The sequence below is a fragment of the Maylandia zebra genome, linkage group LG7 (assembly GCF_041146795.1).
Source record: "Maylandia zebra isolate NMK-2024a linkage group LG7, Mzebra_GT3a, whole genome shotgun sequence".
In the NCBI taxonomy this organism is placed as follows: domain Eukaryota; kingdom Metazoa; phylum Chordata; class Actinopteri; order Cichliformes; family Cichlidae; genus Maylandia; species Maylandia zebra.
Genome location: NC_135173.1, coordinates 9848086 through 9873309, shown reverse-complemented (window position 1 = coordinate 9873309; position 25224 = coordinate 9848086). Strand labels below are relative to the sequence as shown.

General features: G+C 43.6%; 1 protein-coding gene across 1 annotated transcript in view; it reads right to left on the bottom strand.

Moving 5' to 3' along the window:
- The window catches only part of wwox (WW domain containing oxidoreductase), a 142197-nt gene that overhangs the window by 75831 nt on the left and 41142 nt on the right, over window positions 1-25224 (bottom strand). The window contains exons 6-8 of the mRNA XM_004553346.3: window positions 20984-21072; window positions 16858-17043; window positions 14364-14628 (exon numbers count right to left, since the gene is read on the bottom strand). Of these exons, the coding sequence (XP_004553403.1) occupies window positions 14364-14628; window positions 16858-17043; window positions 20984-21072 (540 nt within the window). The remainder of the gene's footprint in view (window positions 1-14363; window positions 14629-16857; window positions 17044-20983; window positions 21073-25224) is intronic.

Here is a 25224-nt window from a genome sequence, read left to right as displayed (position 1 = left end):
GCTTATTTAAAAGCTCATTGATTAACAGTTGTGATTATCGATCACACCATGTGGTCCAGACAGAATTGACACATCTGATATGTCCGACATACAGAGAGAAAGGCTGGTCGGTCGCTGGATGCGACGGTCACGACGATTTGAGCGCACACTACTCCTCTTCTCCATCACGTTCTAACTCGAAGAGATTATTTGGAGTCTCAACTTAATATCCGCGGAATATTTGAACCGCTTCAATATTGGGCACTGACCCTGTGTTTCTCGCTCTAGCGTCTGATTCACTTTTCCCATACAGTCGCTGCAGAGCAGTTGCATGTGAAGGAGATAGTACGCAGTAATATTCAATTATTGTATGCACGGCGTCCCCGTCCCGCCCTAAATTGATTTCTTTCAGAACGGGAAGCATCGCTCAGCACTGACACACAGCCATGTTTCCCCCATCTACATCCCACGCAAATTACTCCTCCATCTGCTCTCCCTCTCTGCGTCGTGCATTTACCCCCTCACCTCTCCTCTTTCCTCTCCTCCTCCCCTCTTCCTCCTCTCTTCTCTTCTTTCCTCTCGTCTCATCATCTCCTCATCTTCTCCTTTTCCCTGTCAGGACCGCGCCGCTATCGGCGGTTGACACAGGCCCCAGCTCCCATACAGTACGTTTAATCTGCCTTTAATCTCTTTGCAGCGTAATGGGAAATGGTTTTGTGTTTTATTATTTGATTGAAGCCACGAGCCCACCCCTCACCACCGCGGGACACTGTGTTTAGGAGTGGGAGGTGTTTTCAATTTTTGCCCTCGCTCAAATTATCTTCTATCAAAGAATTCGTATCAGTAATATCATTCTACATATTAACCATGCTGTTTGTAAGTGGCCTAATAGAAGGAGGAGACGAGTGGAGAAAAAAAAATCAAGCCAGAGAGAAAAATGAAAGAGGCTTCCAATCGGAGAAAACATTACTCTGGATTACACGCAGGCTGAAAATGTCAACATTTTTATTGTCGCAGTCGAGAAACGATTAAAGCGAGAGTTGCTCATCTGCAAAAAGAGTGTCTTTTATTTTTATTTTGTCATCTGGAGGTAGCCCACTGTAGTTGTGAAAGTTTTCTCCCATCAGGTTATACCATCATCATAAAGACCTAAACAACTGTACCTTTAATAAAGCCACACAGAGAGGGAGCAGGTCTAATCAATACTTCATATAGCGGGGATTATTGTTTGTTCAGCGTTGACATAGATTCAAAACATCTAGGCTCAATAGTCATGTAAAGCTAGAATTGATTTGTTCATAAAAGCAGTGAAATTTTTTAAGTTGGTGTCACATTTATGATTTTCTTTCTTTCTTTCTTTTTCCCAGCGTCATATTTTTGGTTTTGGTTTTTTTCCTCCATACATTTTAAAAGAACGGGCCTGCTGTTAACGCTGAATGGCATTTATAGTCTATGATGGCTAAAATCAACAAAGAAATCTGAACATACAAATAAATGCACGCATACACATGCACAGGTATTCACAGACACACACACACACAGCCTCTTCTCTCTCCTTTTCTAATTAAAGGGACCTCTCTGCCCTGGGTGTGTGTGTGATATTGACACTTAGCTCCGTACAATAAACTTTATTGGCAAGCCCTGCTTGATTACAGCACTAAACTAGAATAACAAGGAATATGGGAGGAGGGAACGTGGATTATATACTAAACAGACATTAGCAGCCTCTATTCCAATATCTGGTGCATTTTAATAGGAAGCTCTGAAAGGCCTCTCTTTCTCTCTCTCGCTGTTGGAAACTGGAATGAGCTCGAGCTCGGCACAAATAAAGAATGACATGGATGAAATATAGTAAAGGTAGAAAAATACGAAGAGAGGAAAGGAGAGATATATATTGAATGATGGGGGGAAGGAAAGAGAGATAGATTTTCCGTCATTAATGATCTATGGAAAAATACTCTGTCTATTTTCAGATATACTGTTAATGGCTGCTTGCTGCCATTAAAATCGTTGCCGTCCTGAACTCAGCTATTCAAATATTGGCTGCTGCTTCATCTAATATTCATCTACTGGAGGTCAATGGCAGCAGTGGCATGCTTAATTTGTATACATAAATTAAGGGTGGATACCAAGAGTTTAGATTGGTCAAAAAGAGAGTTTATATGTTATTACACCTTCAAGTTTTCAGCATTACAAGTCACTTCTATTGTCTTTACATTCAGACACTATCTGCAGACAGAACTGTGTAATTTACTTTAAGAAATATTCATTTGCATGCAGACAGAAACCAGGATTTTTGTTTCCTCTTAGCCCTGGTGAAAGAAAACAAGTGACTCTGCAATTATTTCTCAACACTGGTGTCTCCAACAATACCTGCAGGCAAAGACTTCACAGAGGCTTCCTCATCCTGGACATTAAATTACCAGCTCAAGTGCTGAATCAATTAGGCTGCATCGGCATGCGAAGCAGAAGGTGGTGTCTTGGTTTTTTTGGGGTGCATGCCTCATTTCTGGTATTTTCATGTAAACAGGCACTGAGCTCTCTGTCAGTAGTAACAGTACTGACCCCAGATCACCTGCAAAGATTACCGCAAGTAAAAGGCATCCGATTATTATCAAAAAGTGCAGCACAATATAAATATATGTGTTTTTTAATAAATGTGCATGAGAGCCCATGACAGCAGAGTTGCGTTTGCAAATGACCGGCAGATGCAACAATCACTGATCAGACTTCTCTGCTCAGTCAGTTGAACTACAATGACCCCTACTGGCCTAAAATGGTACTGGGTCAGTGCAATCTTCACAAAGAGCCTGTGTGGAACTTGTGGCGTTGCAATAGTTTGGGACCTTTAAAGCAAATAAATACACAAGTATGGTGAGGACCTCAAAACAAAAAAGTTATTATGTTATCCCTCTGTGACGCATATCCTGCATATTCTCCTTCAAACTTCACACCACCAGTTGTTCTGTTTCTTGCTTTTTTTTTTTACCTCATTTCTTCCCCCATTCGCTTCAATCATCTCCTCCCAAATCAAACCTTCTCATCTTCCCCTTTTTCCCCTCTCTTGAGGCCTTGGCACCCTTGGCAGGGTCTCTCCCACTGGGTGTGTTGGCAGAGAAGCTGTCTCTGATTCACCCACAGCGTGCCCTCTGGCTTACCAGGCTGGCACAAGGACGCAGAGCAGAGCTGAGAGAGGAGGGCAGGGCGGTAAGCACGGAGCTCTCCAATGATAGGGCCATTTATTACAGAGAAAAGATGGCGCGGCATTAGTTAAGTTATTTAAGGTGCAGACGGTGGATTTAGGCCTTTGGTTTCTGTGAGCACGGCAGAAAATGTGAGATTGGAGCGGCAGGAACGACTGCTGCTTGCCTGTGTGTCTGGAGAAGAACACCAGAGAAAGAGAGAGAGACACACATGCAGTCTCACCTTGAAGAACCACTGACCCCACACACCTTTATTGCATCGCCAATTAGAAGTGAGGGAGGGAGGAAGGGAGAGTTACAAAAAGGGAGAGGTGGAAAGAGTGAAAGAAAGAGGGGGAGAGATGTATTTCATAAATGTAGTTCCATAAAGAGCACTGACCCAAATGGCATTCAGTAATTCTTCCCTGTGCCAGAGGAGGCTGGATAATCAGAAACTTCATCAAGCTCGCCCCTTCCTTCCCTCTTTCCCTGCGTCTGCAACACCTCCTACCGTCCCACCCTCAGCTGGAACCTCTTAAACAAAAATCGTGAGTAATATAACTGAATAACGTATACGGTGCATCCAGAGCACGCATCAAAGAACATCCCTCTATCCCCCGCCCCCCTTCATCACTTCATTTTAATTAAACAAGTTTCCTCCACTCGCCATCTCTCATCTCTTTGATCTGTTCCCATCCAACTCGCTGGAAAAGAATCAGTCCGACTCCACTTTGAGGAAGTTGTACGTGTTTGATTGCGGCAGCACAGCATTGATTCAAGCTACACCAAAAAGCATCGGAGCACTTACCAAAAAAGAAAAAAAGTTACAGAAAACATAAAGAAACAGTCCGTTTGTCAAACACTCCACTATAACTACATCCCCCTTTTAGTCCATATGGGTTTACAAATAAAAGCTGAACAAATCCCTTTTTGAAAATGTTCAATAAATTCATACCTGTCTTCATGACACTGACTGCAATACATATCAAATCTGTCACCGCTGCACTGAGATGGATGTAGGAGGACAGAAATCTGAAAGAAAACAACACAATTAAAGTGTGTCTCAAGCAGCAAGCTCCCATTGATCTATCTGCTCTCTTTTCCAATGCACTATGGACTTAACATGGACTTATTCTTTCTTAAGCACAACTGGGACCACTCCCTCCCCCCTGGGGTGCAGCGCTCACACAATGCTTCAAAAGAACATTTTGTTTATATGTTCAATACCAAAACATCAATAAAGTTATCCATTCATTAATTTCCTATTCAATACAAATTTAATGCAGAACCACGGAGTAGCCAGCTCATATCCAATAAGGACATCTATCCCCGATCACTCAGCCCGGTGCTTCACATCCCACACGCACAGACACGCACGCACGCACGCACACATCAATAGGGCTGTCCCTAAAACAGCTATTCCTCACTGACTGACTCAATACTGTAGACAGGGGTGTGGAAGAAGGAAAACAGCACAAAACAGGAGGAAGGGAGTGGAAAAAAGAGGAGGACTTAGTGTATGATTACTTACAAACAACTTGCCAAGGTGAAAGAATAATAACTGATGGCTGCATAGAGCCAACAGAAAGAATTTCTCACTTTAGTTTACTGTGTATGCATTTGCAAAGTGTGGCTTGGTCACACCTAAACGAGGTGGGAGAAGTGTGCACAAAATAAGGTAAGAGTTGAAACACTGAAAATAAAGTATTTAAAGATTTACTCACGATACTGTCTCAAAAGTGCTCAACGTGCAGCAGAAGTTTCCCTGTCAGGGTTATGATTTTATATTTTATATTAGTGGATGTTTCAACAGTTGGGAATGAAGTGTAGGCTTTGTAAAGATACTAACACTCTTCATCTGTGTTTAAACCTAGCAACCCATGGCCACATTAGCAAAGAGAGTAAAAACATCCGTATAACTGAGCAAACTCTTTTTGGGTAATATAGGCACCAAGGGAGTCTTTACTGTGGGTCTTTAAATATTGTAGAGGTACAATGCTAAATCAGCGGGGTACTCTTTAACCACCTGAATGCTGCTGAGCAATTTAATCCTGGCAATTTATCACATTTTATTTACTAATCATTTGTTTTGTGTGTAAAAAGCTTAATTTTCAGCATAACTTGCTTCTCTAGTAGCTGTCAGAGCTGTATAAAACAGCATGCCACAGACAGTAAAATATAAGACCGAACTAAAGAGTACACATGTTCAGTGGTTAAGGAGGAGTATACTGAGCAGCTACAACATTAAACCCACTGACGAGTGACGGCAAGTAAACCTGTCCCTCTAGTTCTTGATGAGAAATCCCGGGACTCTAGCATTCATATGGATTTTACTTTGACACAGTGCAGCAAACTACACATCATAGCAGACCCGACAACCCCACTTCCCCCCTCCCCCCGAGGCAGCAGTGCTCCCTTACTACAGCAGCAGCCTCCCCAAACACAACACCTGCCCTGCAAAAGCTGTTGAGGAAGGGCTCGAGGAAAACGACAAAGAGCCCAAGGCATTGACCCTGCCTCCAAACTCTCCAGGTCCCAAACCAACAGCACCACTGTGCAATGCGCTGGAAAAGCCCAATCTACGGAAGCCTGCTTGTGATTCCCTCAGCAACAGCATGATATCACCAGTGCAAGGAGGGACTGAAGAGTGTTTTCACACTTGCTTGCACTGTTTCAAGCTCATTCATGTTAACTTTTGAGATCAGTGTTCCAACAGTAATGTGCTCGATGATACAATCTATAGCTCTCTGTTGCATGTGATTAGGAAATGCATGGAAATGGGCAGTATTGAATATGATACAGGTAGTGAACCCATCTGAATCGCGCCTCCCATAACCCTAACATAATACATATCAGATGGAGCTGTGAGCTGCATGTGCTTTTAACACGTTAGAGCTGGCCACATGACACGAGAGCCAGGGTCCACGGGTCAAGTAGAGTCAAACCAGGTAGGCGATTGGCTGATCAGGTCTGAGTGTAATGATTAATCAATGGTTGAATGCATTAGCCTAATCTAATGGGCCAGGTGGGAGAGGACAACGGTAGACGCATGGAACTCGTGATTGAGCACAACATGCAACAGCAGCGCAATCAATAGCATATAGAGTGGTCTAACCTCAGTGTGTGGTGGTGGCGACAGTGGGAGAGGAGGGCGTCCAACCACAGGCATTTAGGATGTGCTCTATACGTGTGCGAGCGTAAATATGTATGGTTGGTTGGTTCCTTTTGGACAAAAAAGGAACCGAGCTGTGTTAGTCTGACTGAGTGGATCATGATATGATCTGGGGGAAATCAGAGCTCCTGTTTTTGGCCAGCACCTCACACACCTGAGTGAGTAGATACTGTTTGTTTCTACTCTGCAGAGAAAAAGAGGGCAAAAAAATGAGACCACACTAGAAACAGTGAAAAAATAACTAAAAGACTGACACGGAAGAAAGGCTCCTCCCTTCTGTGTTTTACCCAATCTTCCACACTTCTCATTTATAGCATATTAGCCTGCTTGACACTAGTCGGTACACTGAATGCAGTGACTAAAAAGGTGACAAAACACTGATCAATGCATGAGGAGATCAACCATGAAGGGATCCACTATGAAAAGAACAAAAAGGCAGACAGGAAGAAAGAGAATGCAAGAGAGAGAGAGAGAGATGACAACTTAGGGACAAGAGCCAGTCAGAGCAGAGGACAGGTCTGGGTCAATACTCGCACCACATACTGCTGACACTGCACCACTCAACACGCGCACACATGCATGCCACACAAACACGCACATTGTCACAGACAGACAGACATCAGACCAATCAGTCAGCCGGTGTCAATGTTTCAAGAGGAAGACGGAGAAAAGAAGAGTGTGAAGGTATGTAGCTGTACAAAAAACAAAGTCAGACATGCCGGATATCCACTGCGTTCAAGGACATTTAACAGAGTGAACTAAGTCACTGTGAGCCCCGTCCAGCTTTCTTACAGCTGTCTATATATTAAGGAAAAACAGCAGACCCAGTATTTAAAGGGTCAGTTCACCCAAAAATTGAATAAAACAGTTTCATTTAAATTCTCAGCTGTTTCCAGGCACATTCCTTGTTGTGCTTCTAACTTAAAATTTTAATACAAATCAAGTTGAACTTAACTTTTTTCCTTTTCCATTTTTTTTTTACATCATGTTTTGATTTTTTTCAAATAATATTTACCAGCTGATCAATCAAAATAGCAGAAAACTAATTAGAAAATATCTAAATCAGTTAAGTTAACAGCAAGCAGTCGCTCAATCTTCAGCGTGAATATTTCATGGCTTTCTTCCCAGATAGCAATTTTTTTTTCCGGATGACTGGAGAACACAAAACATTTGAAGACATCAGATTTATCTCAGTCTTTTATTTATTTACATTTTTCCATTTCATAGACCGTATGACTATGCGGTTGATTTAGGGATAATCATCAGATTCCCCAATAATGAAAGAAATAATAATGAACTGAAGCCTTTACCTCATTGCACATGCAGCATACATATAGAAAACATCAAAAAATATATTTTAATGTGATGTATTAGTCATCCAAAACTCTTCTTTGCTGCATCCTGTTAGATTAGCTTTTGTTTTTTTTTTGTTTATTCGGTCATGTGCTTTAGCTTTTTAGTATGTGCATATGTGTTTGAGTGTGAGTGCGTGTGTGTGTGTGTGTGTGTGTGTGCGATTATCACAAAAGAGAGGTCTCTCCATCTTTGAAATGAATTAGCGTGTGGTGCCTTATTGAGTGAGGTGCAGTGTTTAAGTGAAACTGATGAGAGATGTGTGAGCAGCGAGGACTGGGCTATAAGTATGTGACTGAGGTCACAGGTTAATCCCTATTGATTTACTCCACCGTCTGCAGCACGGGAAGACAAGAAAGGGGAGGCCTGCCTTACCAGCTACCACACAGAACAAATGCAGTATTTAAAACAAAAAAAAAAAAACATCTCACACCTGCACCTCTGCACACATGTTAAGTGGGGTAAAGACAAGAAAATTAAGCATCATTTAATCCCTATAAAGTTAGTCGAACGCCCTCTACTTCTAAATAAGCATCAATGAGCAATATGATCATTGATTCAATTAAAACATGCTCACATCCTCGTTTCATTGTTTTAAACAAAATAAATAAAAACAAAATATGCATGTTTGCAATGCGTGTATTTGTTAGACAAAGAGAAGCAGATTTTTTTTTTTTTGCTTTAATCTGGAGAGCAGGTGAACTCACAGCGACCCCAGGCAGAGACCGCCGGGCCCGAGTACGTTTGAAAAGAAACCAGAATGAAACCTAAACAGAGCTGTATTTACAGTACAAACAGCATCCTCACAATCTCATCCCACAGAAGGACAGGTGAAATATTACATTAATATGAACAACTATTAATAATAACGCCCCCCACCCCCTCCTCCTGCACCACCTCTTGCCCCATCACTCCTTCTCTCTCTCTCTCTCTCCGCCTCTAATCCTATCATGCGGGCAATAAGTGTATGCACCATGAGCACATTTAATTTCTGCGGTTGGTTTTCAGCGAGCCCAGAGGTGAGCCTTAATAAGGATCAATGGCACTTTATCTGGGACAGCACCCACTTCACAGCATGCAAATTACACAGCAACCCTTAAAAAAAGAAATGGATTTAATTAAAAAATGTAGAACCACGGGCTCTGGAAATTCAATTAAAGGATTTATGCAAAGGTTGGCTAGCTTTTTGTGTTGCAGTTCCTGCTTATATAATGAGCTTTTCATATTAAAAATCAATAGGTAATCTGGGCTAGGGGATCGGCTGCTTATGTACATTTTTGAAATCAATTTGAAAAATAGTCCATCAGCTCTGTGTGACAACAAAGAAGGGAGGGAGTGGTGCGTGCATGTGTGTGTGCGTGTGTCAAGTTGTGAGGGTCAGCAACAGGAAAACGGTACCAGTGGATGAGTGAAAAAGAGGTGATAGGTTACATCTCTCCTCTCTGAGGGTTACAGGAGAAAAGCTCTGAAGCTCTAAAGCTATGAGAGACCAAGGGTGAAGGAGGCGATGTGGAAGAGTAGAGGGTAAGTGAGTAAGGATGTCTCTCTGGCCAGGTCACTTTCTGGCTCTTTGGCCTGTTCTGATCCCTTCTATTAGAGAGAGTGTCCCTTGGCAGTTAGGGTCTAGCTGGTTCTGACCTGTAGCTCTTGGGTAATTTAGCCCAGCCCCAACTCAGACTCAGCCCCGACTCAGACAACCCCAGCTGGGGAGCCGTCCTAATGGTCTCCCTGAGGTGTCTGGAGCTGGAGGAGCAGAGGATGTGGTTGATTCTTTAAATGATGTTTCTTCACAAACAAATCTTAGCCAGTCACAGAAACACGTCTTAGAAAGAGGTACATGCAGAACTCATGCACGCAAAAAAAAAAAAAAAGTGACAATCTTTTGCAGACTTAAGCTTTTTTTTGTTTGTTTCATTGTTGAAAAATTACTTCTTTTCTTCTTAAACTTCTTCTGTTTTCAACAGGGATATTGTTCATCCTTCCTTCACACTCATGTTGTATAACTGTACGCAGGCATGAGGGGTGAATGACTGACTGCATACAGCAGCAGACTGTCAGCATTTGATTGGTTCTTTATTGATCCAGACACGCTTTCCATCACATCAACTCATCCACAATAAACCATTTACACAGTTTCCCTGTGCAATGGAGCACATAACCAGGCCTCAGGCCATCTCTGTGCACCAACTGGGCGTGCGTGTGTGTGTGTGTGCGTGTGCCTGTGTGTGCCTGTGTGTGTGTGTGTGTGTGTGCCTGAGCATTTGTGTGTTTTCTTTAATGAAATGGTATCTCCATGGCCAATAATCCCAGTAACAGGATTGGGCAGAACACACATGTCAATACAGGCAAATAGGATTGTATGCTTTTATCATGCCACACCAACACATCTTGTTTCTCACTGCCTGCTGATGTCTCTCTCAACGTAGTGCAGCAGCACGGCAGGATACGTCTCGCAGGAATATCACATTGATTATATCTAGTTCTTCAAAAATGGTCTAAAACATGGCCTCTAAAGGAAATCTGAATCATGACAGCGTGTGAACCTCATGCCAGTTGGCATAATATGTAATATTCTTTCTACCCCACTAAAGAGAAACCTACACAGTGTTTCCAGTCAGGCTGGAGCTGACCCCCTCCTGTGTAGCCCCTAATCATCCAAGAGGACTCTATTACAACGGCCTGGCAGCTCATCTAACCTCACAGTGAAGAAGGGTGGGGGGGGGGGCGGGCGAGGAGATTGGGACCTCTGCTCCTCTTTCTTTCCACATGGTTGAGCAGCACACACACATACACACAGGCTTCCTAGGTGTACAGCAAAGCTGCCCGCCTCTTTGGGCTACACCAGATAGGAGATGGAGCATCTGACCTTATGTCTGGCTGCAGGAGAGAAACCGATACCGAAGTAACAGTGCCTGCTGTACTCACACATAGCACCAACCAGCCATTCTACGGTGTGTCTGCTAAATGGTAATGCTGATGTCTCTCTTGCAGGATTTGTCTCTTGGGTTAACCCCCAAGCTGCAGGATTGAGCTCCTGGTCACATTAGGCAAGGCTCAGCTGAGAAGGAGGCAACGCCAGTCCCACATCTCGTGCCTGAACCACTGACTGCTGGTGCCTGGTCAAAAGTTCAGCTTGTGCATATGTAAAAAGGTGGCTGGGTGCCCGAGGCAGGATCTTGGGTAAAATAATCATGCAAAAACGCTAAGAAGCATGGGACTAGGCGTGAGCGCTGATGAAACCGGCCTCTGGGAGAATCGAGGCGTCTGATTGGACCAGTAGAGCCTCTTAGGCCTGTGCCCACAGCACCCCTCCCCTCTCTTTACCCATTATAGTGGATGATGTACTGGAGCCACTGCCCACACACTGGTCTCCATTCAGCTCAGCACTGTCTCTGCCTATAGTTAAGGTATATACTTGATGGGTATAGGCTGAGCCCAGCTGCTCAGAGCCTGAGGGTATACCGATCTTGAGGGAGCAATCAGTCAGTCAACAAAATGTCACAGGGTCAGCGATCCAGCATGACAGGACGGTGACAACTTCACAAAGGTTACAGCCAAATTAATAACTGCAACAGTCACTGAAATTCATTATGTGCTGTTTAAAAGTGTGCCCAGAGTTCAGATTCAAAGGAAACCATCTACAATCTAGAAAGACCCACAAATCCTACAATGTTTGATCAAATAAATCGACCAAGATCTGCATCAATCAAACTTTTCTGCATTAAATTGCTCTAACTAAATCACTTGATAGCAGATGTTTTTTTGCCTCTCTCGCTCTCTCTTAGGTCTCTCTCTCTGTCACACACACACATACACACACAGACACACACACAACTTCAGGCCAGATCATTTGGTGCTGATAATCACACCAAAGGACACAGGCAAAACTCCCACACTAAACACGCTGAATTAAAGAAACAGGAGTTACAGGCCTGGTTGCACAATCTCTGATAAGTAGATCAAGGCACAGGGAGGGGAACATGATGTTAGTGAGAGATAGTTTGGCTGATTAAAATGTCATGGCTCTTTATAGATGTCTTTCTCAACTCAGCAAAATTGAATCAGTTCTGTGCATCAATAGCAGAGTGGGCTGGGGCTCCCTGCTAATAGAGAAGTTTCTTTCTCTTAAGTTCAAACCACAACACAAGGAATGCAAAAGCGAGGAAGTCACACATGTTTTGATTAGACGTGACCAAAGTACGGCAACAAGAAAAGAGACAAAAAAAGCGTGCAAGTTCAAAGATAACATAAAAGAGCAGGAAACAATTAATAAGGGGCGAAAACATGGGTGTGATTAAATGACCGACCACGGCACATATAGCCCTACATGACATTTGATCACCTTTACAATAGCAGTCAATTAATGACTTGGGATCACATGTAGCTCCAGGTGTTCCAGCCGTCTCTGTGTTGCGAATTCATGCGTGTGCTTGTCCATGTGTGTCTGTTCGTGTTGAAAAGCTCTATTTTACCCCACCTGTGCTCATATAAATCAAACCTGTGCTTTAAATGAGGGGCTGGTTATTTGCGCAAGAACACACATGGGGGCTTTGTGATTGTTTTTTGGAGTCAACATTCTGCTTATGTTTGCATCCCAGAACAATCTCCATGGATCCCGCAAGCGTACGCAAGCAATTAAAGCGATAGCATCTTCATATCCCTGCAACCAATAACTGAAATAATATCACTGTTTTATTAAGCCCTTAATGTGGGGGCAGAAGGAGTGAGGAGTGGGATTTTAAAGAGGATACACTTTCAGGGGCCTTATCAAGCCCAGATTTAAATAAGAGCAAATGCTCAGCTTAGGGGTGCGTCTGTGTATCTGTGTGAGTCTGTGCGTAAGGCTGTGTGTCTGCGTGTGGCCTTTATCAGACATTAGCTTTAGCTAATCGCTGTGTCAGCACACCAGAATTTAATTACTAGCTCTACCTTTGTCCTTTAATATTTACTAACATCTACACTTCATTAAATTAATGACATATAAAATTTAAAAAAAGAAAAAGAAAACCCTCTGCTAATTGGTTATGTGTGCTTGCTCCTAAAATGTTAGCACCCATTCCTTAAGATACATGAAAAAATACACAGAAGTATCATCCAGACTAGGGTAGCATTCCAAATAATGTGATTAGAAGGAATGCTGGACAAACTTTGGCTTTTACGAATGAAACACGGGACGAAGTGATTAAAAAATTAATTCTAAAATAAAGAGACTGGACGCAAAAGAGTGCTTTGTGACAGAAAAAGTCAAACTGAGGAAATATTCAGCCTGGCATTTTGCAAAAAGGTGCTGAGGAGCCGTTCCTCTCATCTCTCATCCTATGTCAAATGGCGGAGAGACAAATGACGGCCCGAGGCCTTGCGTCTGTCAAACATGATGGATCAGAACAACGCTTCACTAAAACTCCACCACGCTGCCTTTCAACATCACATTTTCACTTCAGTGCAAACACTAAATTGATAAAGTATGAAGAACAGCTAATGGAAAGATGTAATAGTCAAACTAAAGCATATATTAGGAGGCTATGGAGCCTAAAGGGTAGAGTGCTGCTATCCATTGAAAAGTCTTAGAGAGCACAGGACACAATATGGACTGAAATAAATCACGGTGCTGGATTTTATCGTTCATATCTAAAGCGTGTGAGGACGTTAACCTCAGGCACCTTATATCATCTCGTGCGCACACACATATGTGCTATTAAAACGTTCCCACACATACAAATCATGCAGATGCTTACACATTCACAACAGTTGGTGTCTGAGCCACACTGTAAAGGTTAAACCCTTCACGGGAGTTTAGCTGTAAGTTGTCCGATATCTTATGATCCAACCAGATGCCACAGCGGATGCTGTATGCATGTGTGTATAGCTGAAGTAGTGCTGGGCAGCTTCATTACTGTAATCCCCAAAAAAGACACTGTATCACAAAAGTGCTGAGCCAAACTCAAAATCCTTCCTTAATGCCATCCTTCCAAAACTGGGTAGGAGTTCTCAGATCAGCCACAACTCAGGTACAGATGCTAGAGGTTCTCCTATACTGTGCGCTTCTGTCTGTAAAACAGCAGTGGCCTTGCAATGGCACCCCACACAAAACTATACCCATCCAAAATATACTGATTGGTCGGGGAAACTTAAATCACTGCAACAACAAAGAGCTGCCACATTCAGTAAAAATGTATTAGGCACAGAACTTTTTTTATTTTAGTACTTAACTGCATAGGAGCTAGGGCTGGGATTAGGCATTAACAGCAGCCTATAATAGTCGCGGTTCTCTGGAATAGAGTACTGAGAGGATAGAAAACTGTCTTTCAGGGTTAAACAAACAGTGCCATGCAGAAGAGGAAAACAAACCACAAATATCTCTCTATCTATTAAACCCAGACTCTTTCCCTGAGCCTTCAGCAGATCTACCCCTCTCCATCCTGTTCCTGTCCTCTCTCCCAGAAATGTGCCAAGACAAATACGCCGGCTCTGTAAGCGCTATATGAGAGTCACAAATTCACAGACTGGCTTTGCATTTAGAAAAATATAACTAGCTGCAGAATTACTCCGGCGCAATGAAAAGTAATGTCAAATGTTAACCAGTCGAGCGTTTCAGCGAGCCTTCAGGCAGGCTGAGCTACAGCCTGCGCACTCGTGAGGTAATATAACACTTTCTCCAAGCTTCTTTTCTCGCTTACCATAGACTTTGTGAAAGGTCTGGCCAGTGTGAAGAGAAAGGTCATCAGCCACCAGCTCCGGTGTATGGAGGTGTACATCATGTTCCCAGGATGCAATGCGTTGGAGGTGACACCGTAAGGCGAAAGCCGCCGGTGGAGCTCGTTGCTGAAGAGGATGTTGCAGAGTTTGGCGCGGTTGTAAGCCAGCATGGACCAATAGTCCTTCTTTGAGGGGGACAGCAGCACAAGGTCCACTTTGCCACATGAGTCTAGGAGGTCTGTGAACCTGAAAGATAGTTTGCATTAAGAGTAGTTAGTGTGAGTCTGCCTCGGCCTGCGCGTAGGCTTTCCGCCGGCAGATGTGTGGCGCTTTCTGCATACAAATCAAAGACGTGACATGATGTTCTTTAATTGCCTGCGACAGAGCTGTTAAAATCCAGATGTTTGACAAGGCCCCTTAAACATTACACTACTCGTTGTGTTATTACACGCTCACACAAAAATCTCAATACACGAAAACTACACTGTGTATTTATGCGTCTGTGTGTGTACGTATGTGTGAGAGGCGCGGGATGAGGCTCCAAACCAGCGGAACACATCCTACATATTAATCCAGTCATTAGAAAACAACCAATCAAAATGTCACCTGGTTTCCTTGTTGTGATTTTACAAGCTCGCTGCCTCTTGTTTACTGTCGCCTTCCGCAACATCCTTGCTTGGTTAAATTACAACATCTGCAGGCTTTTCATTTCATGTGCTGCAACTTCGTAACTACTTCAGCAAGTAGAGGTTAATAAATCAATTGCCTCGACGCTAAAGCCTTTTTTTTTTTTTGTAAATCAAAATTTGTTTGCACGACAAGCCGAAGCTGTGCCTCGTTACAATTGAATGAGGTCTCGCAGTGATATTAATGTCGAGATTTTGGTTTTCAAACATGTCGTTTACTGTCTCTGAGCTGCAGCTTAGATATTTCAGAGGTAATTTCATTAAGGATATGATCTCTCGTTTGACCAGATCTGATGTAGTACTAGAGTAAAGTAAACCTGTATTGGGTCAATTCCACAGTAAGCCCCTTGTGGTGGAAACTGATAAAGTGTCCAGCCATTACTCCTGCGTCCATCTTTTCCATTCCTGTCCCTTACAGGTCACTGCTTTACCAAGCGGACAAGGGGCTTAGGGAATACAATATACTGCCAGGTCATGGGTCACCCACTGCCTGTGAGGGGAGGCTAAGTAAGTAAACATGAAATCAGCGGAAAGTGAAAATAACACAAGCAAAAAAGGGAGGGACTTCAGTGGATGTAATAGGTCTGGAATGAGGTGGACAGAATGGAAGATGCAATATGAGATATTGTCTACTTTTGCTCCTTTATTCCTTCTCTCTAGTCTGTGTTAGTGTGTAACTGACTCTCTCTGGTTCTGCTTTAGCCTGCTTTGAAGGGGTTAAAGCCACTGCTGATTGTTGAGGACAGAAGGAGAGAGGCAGTGTTTGTGAGGCAGAAAAGGAGAGCAAACTGTAGGGTGAAGAGTAAGGAGAATACCTGTGCATTCTTACCACTGCAAATACATAAAAATAGTACACATCTTCCTTATTCTAACCCGACAGTTTTTACACAATCAAAACTTGCCTGTACCCACTTTTCTTACTGCTTTAGCAAGTTTTGTGTCAATCACATGTCAATATTCCCTTCACGGCAACCTTTCCTTCCATGAGCTTTTCCTACTCCGTCTTCCTCCGACTTTTCCTACAGCTTGTAATAGCAAAGTGACCCCAAGTGAATCTGAGTGTCAAACCATCCCCTCTGCTGCTCCTGCCCAATCATGCATGGCAGCCTGTATAACATAACTCATATGAGGGCCCCTGTAATAGTGCTGCTGTTTGATCTGCTAGAATAACTCTGCGTATGTTCGCGTTGTCTCAGGTCACTCTGCCGAGCTCCAATCAATCACTGCTTGGCCGTCTGACTGACTGAAGCCACGATCAATGCTGCACACAGACAGGGACTGGCTCTAAAATACATGGCTCGGGGTCTGGGCTTACAGATTACTGCAAGACTCTGCGCTTGTCTGCTGCATAACAGAAAAACTTGAGCCTTTGGAGTTCCTTGAGAAAAAAAAATGGAGGAAAGGGCTGAGTCAGGGGGGTCAGACATAAAAGAGCAGATACTTGATCAAAGTAGATTTTAGCTGATAAGGCCATCCATCATGCTGATGATACGTTTAATTCACAGTGACAGCATGCGGAAAGGAATGAGTTTGAGTGAGTGAGGCTGTCATGTTTGACAATACGCATAAAGTCTTATCTGTCAACTCGTCGGGAAAACTAGCCAGTGCAGCGGCTTTAAGTGCACAACTGGCGATGAACTCCTGAAGACTAGACAGGCTAGTTCTGGGCAATTATCAACGTGACTTTAATATGGAAAGACCTCACTGATACAGACAGCAACCTCTCGACAAACAATCAAACATATTTATACTCACTAACACAAAACTAGTCAATCTTCCTTTTCTTTACCTATGTGACTCAGAGGAAACCACCACGACACGTGCTGGGGCTGAACGACGCAGCACGTCTTGTAGACATTGCACTAGCAGGAAGTGACCCAGATGGCAGATCTGGAAGGTGGACTCCAGGTTGTCTTCAGTCAGCATATAGGGCTGAGTGCACACTGCTGCGTTACACACCAGAATGTGCAGCGGCCTATGGGAGGAAGAAAACAGAAAAACAAAACAAGTTTGACTGATTGTGAAGTGAAAACAAAACGGCCAAGGAAAAAGATTTCCTACCATATCAGGATGAAGAAGATGTAATGAGAGACAGAGGGAGGATTTTTTTTTTAAAAGAGGAGAATTAGAGAAAAATGAAAGCAGAGAGAGGAAACTGGGTTTCTTATTCCAAAGTGCGGTAGACTTTAGAGGTCTCCAGAGACAGAGCATCAGTAATGCTGATATGATACAGAGGTTTCCAGTGCAACTCCCTATGGATACACAGCTACTGTAGATACCGAATACAGCTGGCTGGGATCCAAGAGCAACACCACAATGAAAAGCAATCTCAAACAGTTTCAACACACAGGGGTGGTGAAAGTAATGGATGTTGATACTGGCTCTGTGGAAGCACTTTGAGTAACCAAACCTACCAACACATCGACTCAGAAAGGCCAAGCAGAAGAAAACAGATCAAAGAAAAACCACGCGCTAAGTCATGGAATAAAAAAGGAGCTGGCATTATTAAAAAGGTCCAGTGAGAAAGCATATGTTTTAGGAGACGGAGACATGCAAAGCATTTTTATTCTTGCAGAATCCGTGTGGGCGACTGAGCAACGCTTCCCGCTCACACGGAAAGGGAAGGAGATTGCTGGATTGGTCAGGGCAGCGAGAGATCCTTGTCGGTGACAGCGTCGCTCCAGCGAGCTCAAAACCACAGTAACACAGTCGAACAATCCAAACACACCCCACCAATTTTTAATTTCTTCCATTAGAATTAATTATGAGGCCGAAGGCAATTTGTGTACCCTGTGTTTAAGACTGCCTACTGGATTAATTAAAAACTGGATGCTGGAAAATTAATGTGTGAATTGTTATGCCTTGCTATAATGAGCCATCCCATGCTATTACATAGTAGTGTACTGTACGATCACCTTCAGGCCTCTGAACACACAAGGTTCATTAAAGAGCACCAACCTAGGCACAAGTCAACTTAAAGAACGCCGACCTCAGCGCTTTATCGGCAACGCACACACTAGGAATGTGAGATATTTAAATTTTCGCCCAAAATAAAACAATTGAGGAAGACTCACTTAATTAAAAGAACATTTGTAAATAAACAACCTCTGCGACCTGAGTTTAATCCTGATAACACGAGATAGGAGAGTAAAAGTTGCTGTAATGCTCAGAAATTTGCTCAGAAATCGCTCTAAGCTTAAAAGTAGGCAAAAAAAAAAAAAAGACTGGTTGTTTTTGCCCCAGTGTTCACATGTCTAATAGAGTGTGAAGTACAGTAACAGTGTGCAAACCTCTTGGCTCCATCCCTAATTTAGTGGCTAGGGGCAGTAATATCACAGACACAAAGCCCGACCTCCTCAACCTTTCACTGCAGCTGTTGATTTAAACTAACGCTTACGGCACTTACACCTCTTTAGCATTGCATGTTATGACCTGTAAAGGCAAAAGAAAAACAAAGCATCACAAATTGGTGATCAAAAAACTCCACAAATAAACAACTTTCCTCTGGTCAGTGCAGCGATTTCTCCCATGCAGCTCAGATGGGCCTCTGGTGAGTCTGCTTGTAATGTAAAAGGCCTGTTAATTCGACTGCCCACCAGTTAGTCCCTCTCTCATAAGCGCAGGTCTAATGAATGTCTTTAATAGGCCTACTGCTGCACACCACATTCCCTCTGTCCACATTAAGACCTCACACAACACTGTGTGCACCGTGCAATCTCAGCGCTGGTCAAACGAGGGTGTTAACTACCGAACGGGGAGACATCAGTTTATATATTTACTTTAAATAACCCCCCTGGGTATGACCCCTGACCTCTATGATAATGTAGGCCAGCAGGAAGAGATTGCCTGTGTGAGCTTGGCTCGTACTGCTGGTCGTTAACGATGCACTTTGCTCCAAACACATATACAGTGGATATGAGAGCGCCACTCATTTTGACCCACATTTAAACTCGCACTACAGAAGCAACATAATAAGGGAGCAAGAAAATAATCCAACCCTTACAAGAGTATAAATGAATGGAAGAATTGTGGACGAAGGTTGTCTGGTTTGTATATAATTTTTAGTTATATTCATTTGTTTGTTTAGTTTTTAAAAATCCCCTATTACATTTTAAATGCTTGAAATTAAAACTGAACTCAGTAAAAACAAATCAGAGGTGAAAACAAATTCCACGTGTTAATTACGGACCGTTCAGTAGAAATTATATTAGGGCCTTCTGTCAGTGCAGTCCTCCATCAATTACATCCCAATGAAACTGCGCCACATTCAACAATATCAATATCCAGGTAATTTCATTTCAATGGACAGGCAATTAAAGCAGAATCGGGGTCAATGGAACACAAAGCAGCGTGAAAGCCACTGACTAAAGCACTTAAAAGCAAGAGAGTGAGAAACGAGAGAAGGAAAAGAAAAAGACTCTGATTACATTTCACCTGTCAATGACATGCTGCAGGAGCATTATTGTGCATGTGCGTATGAGCATGTGTGTGTGTTTGTGTCTGTTTGTCTCTGTGTGTTTACAAGTGTGTGTGTGTGTGTGTGTGTGTGCCCCCGTATGTCTGTATGCACATATTTGTGCGTGCTGTGTTTGCCGCTCCTGTGCATGTTATGCCTGAAGACATACGTGCAGTAATAGAGTGGTGGTAGACTCAGACAGCTGCCCAGTGCCATTCACAGCTCAGAGCTCCCAGCCTCCACTCTGCTCTGTTCGCCTTCTGATGAGAATTAATGTACTCTGATGTCCCCTGGGAGTCCCGCACTCCCCCCCCAACAGCACGGCTAATGAAGAAATACAACCTTGCCAAAATACTGAGGTGGAGAGAGAACGACACAGACGTAGAGACGACACGAGAGAACGGGAAAGAAAGAGAAACTAAGGCAGATAAAACATTTGTAAACAGTGATATGCAAAAAAACTAAAGTGTGAGAGGACTGAGGAGTTGAAAGGAGGCCAGCATAACTTGAGTGTGGGTGGGAGGGATATATGTAAGCGCAGGGAGGGAACTATAGGACACAGAGTGAGGGAAGCCACCGTGAGGTTTGGCTGTGACCCAAGACACGTGTCCTGGATGGCCATAACCTGCCCCAGGGCTGCTACGGGCGATGACTGCCCGGCCTCTCCCCAAGGGGCTCCCTTGACACCAACACCCCCTGCGCACACACAAAAACACACTCCCCTGCCTAGAGACCTGCGGGTGGATGAGCCGTATGGATGATAGAAATTATGACCCCAAAATAGCAACCGTACGAGCGGCCACGGGACGCAAGACACATGCTATAAAAGCTGACCACCACAAAATAAGTGCCATAAAGTGTGTTCGACCAATGTCAAGCAAATCGACACAAATAGACACACTCACTCCTGGGGCCTTCCCCATATGGTGTCCATCAGTAACATTTTAGATGTCCTTTCAGTATGGCATAATAAAAGAGATAAATAGTTGCTAGTCCTAAATAAAAGACGCTATTTAGTCCCCACAGTTTTAAACTTAACTGTTTATTTATTCCTGCTTTTAGACTAAAAATAAGTCTGAGCAACTAATAGGAAATGCCATGATTTTTTTTAGTTGGGCACTCTGCCATAACTTTAATTAATAAATCATTTTTAAACTCTTCTCCTGTGTTTTCCACACTGGAGATTCTCCATGTTGTTTGATTGTCCAGGTCCAACATCACGCAGGGCAATTTTCCATATGCAGGGCACCTGCATGAGCATCACCATTTACTGTGTGGTTTTGTGGGACCAATGCCAGCTGAATTCAGTTGTGACCAGCTCAAAGGCAAGAGTAAGAGGAGACAAAATTTATAAACGGCATCTATTACACCACGCCTGCTTGATCCTAAAAAAACACACAACCTGCATTTCCAAAACAAGGAAGGGATGAAAATGAACAACATTGTGTTTAATACTTACAGCTTCATTGCTTTGAAAGATTCAGCAAATTCCCTGACGCTGCGCAGAGAAGCCAGGTTGCACATCATTGCTTCAACTCTCGCTTTGTGCTGTTGAGAAAGAGAAAACAATATGATCAGAAAAATACAGACGTAACAGCAAATTAAAAGACATTTCAAAGACTTTTTTTTAGTTTTTTGCCCATTTTAATCGTTGTTGTCAAAGGAAATAGTGATCACAAGTAGAGGCTGAATGTTTGCATTCTGTTTTATTTCACAGGACAATGCAGTGATTCAAGTCCTGGAAGAGTGATCGCTCTTTGCTTGTAGTCCCCATGTTTTCCCCACTTTTACTTTGATGAGAATCCAGGTTTCCAGTTACCGTCCTGTCTAAAGACTCTTAAGAAACTCATAAGTAGTGACAGTGTCCTCTCCCTGCATGTTTGGGTGTGGCTCATCTCACACCATATGTTGGCAGACAGATAGCAGAGAAGAAGAAAAAGATAAATGACTTGAGAAGTGAATGCATAGCTGCATTTACACACTGCTGAAGACAGGCTAAATATTCATCATCCCCTCCATCCTACTGTAGCATTGTGCTGCAGGGCAAAGGCCTCAGCAAAAATGCATGCAAGGACCATATCTGTTTAATAAAATCATACAACGGGGTTCATCAAGTCTGTCAACTCACAGTCTTTCCATGCCTTTCTGTCTCTCCCCACTCTTCCCTTTATCTGCTGAGGCCCTCGACCAAAAAAGCCAGATTCGGTCTACCTGCCCATATGAGCTCACATGGGACTCTGGCATATGTTAGCACGAGTGCGTGCCGCATGAATTGAGATGGAGCATGTAGATTCCAGACTCCAGAGCATCCCTCATGCTCTGGTCTCTGGGCACAGTAGCACCAGGTATTCCTCCTTCCTCTCACCCGCCATCCCAGAGGAACACTGTCAGCTCAGATTACACCCGGAAAGGCGTTCAGCTCGCCATCCGCCACCACTGGTGTTGCTCCCCTGCATCCCCTCTGATCTGATCTCCTGTCTCTGGGTGTCATATGGGAACGTCTTTCCTCAGCGTGTCTGTCTCAGCACAGCTAAGTACACATGACACTCACAGCAAGGACGCTCCATGGAGCAGTGAGCACAAAGAAAACAATAAAGGGTTAAGAGCATCTTCTGATGGAAATGTGATTCTTCAGGCATTTTACAGACACCTTAACTGCCCCAGGGTGTGTTTATACATGCATACAGAGGCACACGCACACCCGCACACGCACACAACAAATTCAATGTTGTGACTCAAGGGTAAAACCACGCTATCACACCATTATCTATGCCTGAATTATTCTCTTGATGCCACTCTATGCCATTATATGGATGCTATTACAGAGCATTAAAGGGCTGATTATGGCTATTATAGATATGATTATAGGGTACCTGCTTATATGATCTGTACACAGCAGTAATCACAGGTGAGAGGAGACAACTGTCTGATTTAATTGCTTATATGTGCAGTGTGCATTTATACTCTTTGCCACTTTCACAAGGTATACATGCACATAAATGCAGGTGGATTGAAAAGTAATATTTGGTCACCAAAGTAACAATATAGTAGGAAAACCTCATTTGTAACACATATGTTTAAAAGAAATCATCTTCAGTTGTTCATTTTACTGTGAGAAAAATGAGGCATTACCTCCGAACAAGGTCAGAAGAGACAGCAGTGTGATAATTAACAGGTCACTATAAGGCCTCCTCAACAGGATAGCTCTCTATGTGTGTATGACCAGCAGAGAAGATGAGAGCAGGTGTCAGCTTGACGAACACATATCCTCTTCTCTAGAGACATGGAGGGAAAGGAAAGGAGAGATGGAGTAATGGGAGACCAGAGGGAGGATAGAGGGGGGGGTTGAAGAGGGGCCACTGGAGCAAATCCAGCAGGGAGAAGGTGAGCAGCCTGCCTGCCCGCCCGCCTACCCTCCCCCTGCAGATTGAAGTCTTGCGAAGAAAATAAAGTTTATTGCCTGGAAAGAGGGGGGAAAAGCATGTAAAAAGCATTAAAGCGATGGAGGTGAACAATTAGACAGATGGCCAGGTTTTGGAAGGAGAAGAAGAAAAAAAGGAGTAGAAAAAGACGGAGAACGCATAGACGCAATCGTTCAGGGTTTTTATGAGGACCCTGACAACTCCTGGTCTCTTCAAGGGCGAAGGAAAAGTGAGAGGCAGCGAAGCCTCTCTGGTTAACTCTGGAGCAATCGCTGAGTAGGCAACACCACAGAGCTCGGCTCAGGGTGACAGTGCTTACCGCCCCCCAGCTACACACAACCTATCGCTACAACTAAAACAGAAAGGCTAATTCTGAGAGAAACGCGGTAAATAAGCTCCAAAAATGAGAAACCGCTGCAAAGTGAGCGTCCTCGTGTCTACGCGTTCGCAAAACAGGCACGTGTTCAGGACAGAAATCGGCAAGGTCACCGTGAAGATAACATCACCTGATGCCTCAGACTACCGCTGCTGCCAACACCTCTCACCTGTCACCTGCCATCAAACCCAGAAGACGAGCTATCTGTAACAAGACAATGACCTTTAGGACTTTCACCATAAGGAAGGAGAGAAGGAAGGACTAAGAGCAAGGATGGAGGCAAACAGTTAAACTTTTCCTCGGTGAATACAGAAAGTTGGCAACTGCAGAGGTTCTCCTTCTCTATCCTGCTCTTTTCCGCGGCGTACCCAGGAATGACATGTGATCACTGCTGAAAGAAAGATGGAGAAGGAGGAGAGGATAGATGGGGAAGCGCTCTAATACAATTATAACCGGGGCCATCCAATCCAATAAAATGAAGAAGTATTAGAGCAGGGGAGTCCCATCCTGTTCAATAAGATACTGGACCACTTTACTAACTCTTAAAACACACACACACGTGTGGGCACACACAGGTGCACACACTTCGCTGACCCCTTTAATAGCACAGAAGCCACCCCTAATGGACGCAAGCAAGTGGAACCACCAAATAATACACTGTCTTAATGCACTAGACTCAATCTCATCCCCCTCTCCCCTTATCCTTCTCAGCCTTCACTCTCATACTTTAACCCCTGCTTCCATCTTCCCTCACCTTGTGCTGCTCACCACCTCAGCGCCTCTTATAGATCACCAATGCAGAGGCAACACTTAAGGAATCAGAAAAACCCCTATATATACACACACAAAACACTTAGCCCGCAGACCCCGGTTAACGCTTCAGACGAGGAGAAGAAGCGAGTAAAGGAAGACAACGCAGTGTCGAATTCCTGTGGTTTGAAGTATCACTCCTGAATATGAGATTCGTAATATTAATATAAAACAACAGCAGTATAATATGGACATATCCTAACCAGCAGGTGCAGAGGTAAGGTGTTGTAATGGCGATGAAAGTGAATGAGCAGGGAAGACACCATGTGAAAAGGGCACCTTATAAAAGCAATTAGAGAAATGACTTTGAGCCCCTCTTCTTGCTCTGTAGATTAGAACAGGCCTCGGAGGGAGGAACACCAAGGAACTCAGATCTCTATGACCTTGGCCGCAACACACCATACTAAATTGGCCATCAGCTTTTAAGACTCATATCATAGATATATATTTTTAGCAAAAAGAAAAAGAGAGAAGGAAGGAGGGGGGGGGGGACTGTGGAATGTGCAGGTCATATATCATCCTGTCACAATTATGACGTTTGTTCATAAATACCAACCAATCTCCTCTCCACCTGGCTAAGTCACATGCACTTGTGCCTATGCATGCGCTATACACCGACAAAGAAATTAGACGCACACACACACACACACACACCCCACGTGTGGAGAACGCACATGCACATCGCAAATAAAGAAAAGGACACATCTGGCTGGGTGCCCTACCACGGGTCTGAGAACTGACCTCCACACACAGACAAAAAGACTGAATACACACTCAGGTAACGACATGCATTCGAGCACCTAACGCACAAATGAAAGCACGCGTTCTGCACATTACAAACACTAAACACACACAAACAAACAAAATGCACGCCCGCACGCGCGCGCACACACATCCACTTACTCACTGGCATGCACGCACACTGCAATTAATAGGGAGGCAGGTCTCTGGTGAGGAAGAGAAAGTGCCTGTTCAGCACATACAGGCAGAATATGCAATTTCCTCCAGTTAAGTCTGTATTAAATTGATTTCTTCTTTCTCTGACACGGACTGGGTTTTTCCCCTCTAATGAAAGCTGGATAATCTACAGGT